At 46.3% G+C, this 6,937-nt stretch overlaps 1 protein-coding gene across 1 annotated transcript in view; it reads right to left on the bottom strand.

The window, feature by feature from the left end:
- The window catches only part of LOC107102415 (synembryn-A-like), a gene marked incomplete at its 3' end in the record, with an annotated part of 19,149 nt that overhangs the window by 8,329 nt on the left and 3,883 nt on the right, over positions 1–6,937 (bottom strand). Inside the window, exons 4-10 of the mRNA XM_015401727.1 lie at positions 6,601–6,618; positions 4,962–5,051; positions 4,319–4,839; positions 2,686–2,821; positions 1,648–1,836; positions 1,389–1,483; positions 1,133–1,283 (exon numbers count right to left, since the gene is read on the bottom strand). Of these exons, the coding sequence (XP_015257213.1) occupies positions 1,133–1,283; positions 1,389–1,483; positions 1,648–1,836; positions 2,686–2,821; positions 4,319–4,839; positions 4,962–5,051; positions 6,601–6,618 (1,200 nt within the window). The remainder of the gene's footprint in view (positions 1–1,132; positions 1,284–1,388; positions 1,484–1,647; positions 1,837–2,685; positions 2,822–4,318; positions 4,840–4,961; positions 5,052–6,600; positions 6,619–6,937) is intronic.

Here is a 6,937-nt window from a genome sequence, read left to right as displayed (position 1 = left end):
TATATATATATATATATATATATATACATATATATATATATATATGCAAACACGGAAAAATCCTTCTTCATCTTTACGGTCGACAGGCTGCAGCAATGTCCTGAATTCCTCGTTTCCTGCCACAGATTTTTCTCCACCTCCAAATCGTGACGCCAAACATACGGCGTTACGATTAACCAGATGCAGCTCCATGCAAACACGCGGAACCATTTATATCTGATATATCTGACAAAAATAAAAGCATTTTAAACGCCACGATAATCACATTTTATGAATTTTAATGCCAATAATGCCTTAAAATAAAAATAAAAAGATAATTTAATGACTTTTAAAGACCAGCAAGAACCGTGTGATAAACTTCAATCTTATCGTAGACGATGGCCTCTGGAGAGCATTCATGGTCAAACTGAAGGTGCTTACCCGTACACACACAACTGATGCTCAGATACCAGATTAACTCACATGTGGCTCCAGCCTCCAAGGTTTTCCTTCTGCTGAAATGTTTGTCTCGTGTTATTTTCATGTGCTGAGGTGTTTTTTGATATCTCAAACTGTATCCTGTCAAGGATAAAGTGTGAAATATGATTTCTTTCCCCCTTTCCCTCCCTAATGTGGCTCCTATCTGTCTACAGACATAAAGGCGGTGCTATAGGAAACTCATGGCGAGGCCCCTGGCAGTTAATGGAACGCGCCAAACAGCAGCGTTCTGTGTGTATGAAGAACGTACGTACTGAAACTGAAATCTCCCGTACGATGTAAATTGTAGTTGACAATAAAGAAATGGGATTGATTGATTTGTGAGTTCTGGGGGCTCCACCAGAGCAGTCCGTGGTTGGAGCCCTGATTTTAGTTAAGCAGCATGGAGGTTCCTCCTCCTGAGCTTTCCTAGTCAGATGCACCAGTTGTTCTCCTCAGCTGTGTTGAAGCTCTGTGTTCTGATTGGAAGGAACCTAAAAAAGCATCCAAACTGGGGATTCAAACCCTACTGCAGCATAAATAATAAAACCACATCACTCTGAATTCAGGTTTCCAGCTGACCAGTAAGCTGAGAATGACCTGGATGAGGAGTTTATAAAGGCCTGGTTTATAAATCCTCTGCTGGTTCCAACTATAACAGTAAAGATCTACTTGCCCTGTTCAGCCGTCTGTCCATGAAGAGCAGCAGCGCGTGGACACAGTCCATGTTGATCCCTTCATGTTTATGGGATGCCTGGTCCACAGGGACGGCCAGTAGGACGTCCAGACAGGTGAGGGGCAGAGCTGACAGGATGTTCACCGTGTGCCTGAGGAAGAAAACAGCACGTTTTCAAATCATCGACCATCTCTAGGACGTCGCTCTAAAGATGAGTCCCAAGAGGAAAAGCTTGGATCCAAAGGAGCCGTCTGACCCTTGCAGCTCCTCCCGTGTGTCGGGTCCATCGCACGACAGCAGCAAACAGTAGCGTAGGACGGCTGCTAGGTGGCGATACAGAGCCGCCTCCTCCTGTAGAGACATCATCCAGATTTTACCTTCATGATCAAACCGTAAGGAATTCAATCTGGATCTAATTCCCAATCAACGTCTAGAGACGTCTCTAACGCCATGGAGTCGGTCTTCATGTCCACCCAGGTCTGCGTCACCTCATCGGCCCAAACTAAGGTTCTCACCTCATCCGGCTCCTGCCGGTAGAACCTGTGAGCGATGTTGAAGATGGTCTTGAGGATCTCGATGACATCCTGGGACACCTCCTGGGAAATGGGCGGGGCTTTGCCGTCAGTGACCAGCTGATGTCCTTCAGACCACCTCAACGCCAGGCATTGCTCCAAGGCTTGGGTCAGAACCAACACCCCGCGCTCCTGAACGGATCAAACCAACCATGAGTTCTGCTCCCACCCTGAGCAGCTCAGGAAACATTAAAGATATTCAAACCCCTGAATGTTTAGCGTGTTGCTGTTACAGCCACAGATATCCTGTTTTCATCCTTCACCATGTTTCTAAACAGATAAGTAGTTCAGCCTAACGGACAACGACATGTTAAAGAACTTTATATGATTTTTTTATTTATTTGAATAGGGACAATGCACATTAATGAACATCAGTATAAAAACAAATGTAAATATGCCGGATTATAGCTGCAAAGCTAGTTTTCATCCGTAGCCCCCAGGCAGGCAAATACATAAGAAAGAACATATAACATACAGTACAAGCATCACAATAATGATGATGATTGTGATTTGTGTTTTTTTCCTTGGATGTTAGTAAGGTTAAATATTAAAGTCAAGTGTGTCGGTTTTTCTTGCTGAATAATGGTGATTAGTGAGAAGCTGTTCCATTCTTTATGCTGAGATGTAGGGAAAGGAAGGAGGTTTGAAAAGGAGTTTCCTCCCTAGGTTAGATAAGGGGGAAACATAGATAAACAGGTCCTTATTGTCTAAAATGTTTATCTGAACATATATGTATGTCTTTTTTGTTGAAGTGTTTCTCTTGGAAAGACTGAATGTTCGTGTGTGAGGAGTCTTTATAATGCAAAGGTGGGGCAGGACCTAGTCAGAATCACACTGGGAACTGTCTTTAGCTGTCTGTGTCATTCTCCTCTGCAGAGAAAAATAAAACCTTTTCTTCATTACTCTCAGTGCTCATTTTTACTCCACATGATGATGCTGATGAAGATGCTGATGAAGATGGAGGGAGCTCAGGAGCGTTACCTGCTGCAGCTGCAGCCTGAGCTCAGGCCTCAGGGCTGTTAGTAGGAAGAGCAGCCTCAGCTTGTAGAACTGGCCTGTTGGGGGCGCCCTACTCCACATCCCCTGCTTCAGACTCTCCCATAATCCCTGCAGCAGCCTTCCCATGGAAACAGAGAGGAAGCACACACTGAGGCCAGGGGTTGCTAAGCAGTTCTGCTCATGCACCAACATTTGGATGGATGAATAGATGCCTTCCAGACGCTCCTGCAGGTTTAAGATATTTTTCTGCTTCATATCAGCTGCTTTCCATTCATAACTGATTAACAGGCTGTTGCTGAACTGCAACTATTAAAATCAGCTGAGCTGAAGCAGGAAAACCTCTGAAACCTGCAGGAGGGCCCTGGAGGACGGCCCTGGAGGACGGACGCTGGACATGCTTGCTCTGGAGGGAAGAGGAGGTCTGATCTGACAGCAGCTGCAGCCGTCAGACCTGCAGCAGCTCATAGAGTCTCAGCTGTGAACATGAAACTGTCCTCACCTATCAGCTGCCATAGGTCCCCCTATTAACCAGCAGCCCCCACATTAGATAAGGAGAGGAAGATGAGGGACAGGAGGAGTCTGACTCTTTCATAACCCGGAGTGATACTCAAAATGCTTTACTCTCTTTCAGCCTTCAGGCAGCTTTATCATTTGTAAAATTATCTTCTAGAACGTACAGAACCGAACCCCTAACATTGGTAACCTTGGTAACCTTGGTAATCTTGGTAACCTTCACCTCAACGACCTCCAGTTTGGTCCCATGGTTCCTGCTGTTCATCCATTTTCCTGCCGCTCTGCAGTGCAATAAAACCTGGAGATTGACTCTGCTTCTCCTTCCTCAGTGACCTTCCACCAACATTCAGCTCATCTCACCGCAGCCTGGATGTTTGTTCACATCAAAGCAACAGAAACAGCCGTAAGACGGACTGGGACTCTGACTAGGGGAGCCAATCAGAACAGAGCTGGTGGAAGCTAGGCCAGTGGACCGTCTGCAGACATGAAAAGTTTCTGTTTGTCTTGGAGAAGAGTGTTAGCAGAGAAGTGCGACTCCTCGCCAGGGAGATAAGATTTGATTTGATTACATTTTTAAGCTTTTCAGAATAAAAGAAATATTCGATGTAGATGAAAAACTGCTTCCTTGTATGTGTAGTAATAGTTGGCATCGTTTAAAACGGTCTTTGTTTTTTTGGGACTATATGAAAATGATGCTCTAACTTCTAGCCACCGATCAGTCGTTATCCTAACATGAGTGCGGAGTCGTGTTCTCATCAAGTATTTTTCTTGACTAAAACCCAGGAAAGTCTGGACTGTGGGAGAACGGGAGCACATTAGGGTGACCAGCTTTTCTGGGTTTCTGAAAAATAGGACAGTTGTATTCTGGTGCCGGGGGGGGAGGGGGGGGTTCGGGAGTGACCGAACCCGACGCTATGCTTCCCCCCGGACGGGCTGCTGGCTGCCGCAGACGGGCTAAGATTTGTCCTGGCCGCTGCAGACGGGCTAACGTTAGCCGTGGTAGTGCTCCACCAGACGTACGATGGCGGAGCAGTGACGGAGGATGTGGAATTACCCTCTGTACTTACATGCTGAACGATAAAGATATTTTTTAAATCGTTACCTGAGTGCGCTGGCTCTCTCTTGAGCCCGGGGGCTGTTGTAAATGATGTTACATAGGACTTTCATGGCCTCCTTCCTGCACACATCCCAATCATCCTCCTTCCTTTCTTCCTGGCTCTCCTCTTCCCGGGCGTCTTTCTTCCCAGGAGCGAGCACCAGGGGGCCCTCGTTTTCTCGCTGTTTAAGGCGGTGACCATAGCAGTCGTTTGTATCCAAACCACTAGCCTCTTTGTTGGGATCGGAAAAGGAAACGTCACACCTCTCATCAGCATCTGTTGATCCCTGACAGTCACTTCTCTGTGTTCTGTCCCGCTGAGCTTCGGTCATCCCGTCCTGCTGCTGGCAGGGCTGCAGTAGATCAATTCCTCCCAGATGTGCCAAAGTGAAAAGTGCACTATCCGTGACCATCGGCCCGAGGGCTCTGCGATCACGGGACAGGATCCGCAGAGTGTGAAGACAAGCCCGTAACACTCCAGGCTGCAGCTGACCACTGACGAAGCACAGCAGGGCTGCAGCCAGATCCTGCAGAACAACCGTCAGGGTCAAAGGTCAGTTTACAATCAATGGATGCTTAAACAGTCTTCAATGCTGTGGTGTAGATGGAGCTTCTGGAGCGGACAGATTCCACCCCTCTACTGGCCTACCTCTCTGAGAAGAAGGTCCGGCTTCTCATCGTCCGAGTCCATGTCTGAATCCGAGTCAGGAGCGCAGTCCCTTATCTTGTTCTTCCTGAACTGATGAATCAACAGAGATAATTAGAGCAACGAAAGATCAAATCATTTTACCGTTTCACATTCATGCTCTCTCTATCAACCGTCCTGTTTTGAGCCTTTCAGCCTTTCAGGTGATGGTCGACCCCATCCCAGCATCTGTGCTCCATGGGTCAGCAGAACAATGACAATTCCACCTTTACCTGAACTTTATCAAAGCTTCAGTTGAAGCTTCAGTTTCAGGAGAAGTCTTAGTATCTGGATTAATCATGATTAGTTTTATTTAATCATTCTGGATTCCTTCATGAGTAAAACTTTTCCATTATAATCCAACTGAAGGGCTCAGTAGATCCTCCTCTATCCGAGTAATAGAAGGTTTCCAGGTGAATTGTCTCCTTTTAGACATTTCTTCTTCTTTAAACAGATATAACTGACAGTCATCAGCATAGCATTGCCATAGCCAGGCTGAATCCCCCCCCCAACCACTAACCCTTCACTATCAATGAAATCCCACTCACAGCTGTGGTAGGCACCTGGATTGAAGGCGGGATTTAAACATTAATGGGACAGCCTCTTCCCTCCAATGGAAAAGGAAAGTATTTGTTCCTATGGCAACGCAGTGACACTGCATGCGCGTGGCTATAGCTCTGTGGTGCAGGTTAACATGATAAACATTTGTCATTTTCTTTTAAAAAAAAATCTATCAAGTTAAATGATAACTAGTCCAACGAGGAGCTTCCATTTGGCCCACTACCCACTACATGGTTTGGGACGGCCCTTAATGTGGCGGACCCTCAGAGGGAACAGAGAGTTAGTGCTTAGGGGCCAGTTTGGGATTCAGACCCTCTAACCATAAAACCAGGAACCAATAAGAACAGGGGAAAAGCAGTGGCTCTAGAACAGAGCCCTGAGTGACTCCGCCTGCCACAGGAGCTCAGGACAGTCTAAGATACTGGCACAAGAAGAAGAGAACAGGTGCTTCTCAACGTACCCTGAGCTAGCACCAACAACAGTTCTGACCAACAGCCAAAGGACCCTAAAGGACCCCCACTCTAACCCGGCACCAAGGCGTCCCACCTCGACAAGACACCCCCACAGCCCACCCTCTACCAACATCATCAACATCTGAGATAAACGTCTTTGCTAACACGTTCCTGTTCCTGCTTGATGGGTTTTGCTCCAGTGCTGATGAGGCCGTTTTCTGAAACATGGACGGTTCCTTGGATGGTGGTGAGATTAGATTTAATCTCAATCTGAAACAGGTTCTATCACCAGGAGCCTTTTCTGTTTAAATGTTTATGATTAGAGGTAACCAGACCTACTGAAGGAAACGATCACCACCTGAACTAAGATTTCTGCACTGAAGCTCAAGCATGTTAGCATAGAGAAGGTCAACCCATGGTGATATTTATGGGTCATCTAAACTGCTTTGGACACACAGTAAGACATGATTAATCGCTTCTGGAGGACACCCATGCTTACAGACACTGGGCGTGACTAATCACCTTTTCAGATTACTGTAAGACAGTGTGAATCCAGCGTCAGCATATCTCTGCCTGGGCGGTTTGTTTACCTCTTCCAGTCTTTGTTGCTGCAGTAAGGTTGTCCACCACCATCAGCCACATGCATGAAAACAGGGAAGAAAAGAAACGGCTGTTAGATTTAGAATGAGTGGAGCTGAGTAGACAGACCGAAACAGAAAGTTTGCATCATCCTGCTGTTTTACTTTCGCACTGGTTTTAGGAGCTTTTCATTTGGTCTGACTGTAGAGGGAATAAAATGCAGCTTTCTGCAGCCTGATGTTCTCTGGTTGGAAGTCGGACATTCATCTGCCCAAATGGGACCCAATGAAAGAAGAAGATTCTCTGAGATGTTTGGATCAAATGTTAAAAATAACAATAGGTTTTCAT

Source organism: Cyprinodon variegatus, unplaced genomic scaffold (assembly GCF_000732505.1).
Source record: "Cyprinodon variegatus isolate N-32 unplaced genomic scaffold, C_variegatus-1.0 Scaffold1252, whole genome shotgun sequence".
Taxonomy (NCBI): domain Eukaryota; kingdom Metazoa; phylum Chordata; class Actinopteri; order Cyprinodontiformes; family Cyprinodontidae; genus Cyprinodon; species Cyprinodon variegatus.
The sequence above is the reverse complement of the archived record's forward strand: the minus strand, read 5'-3'. Positions and strand labels throughout refer to the sequence as shown.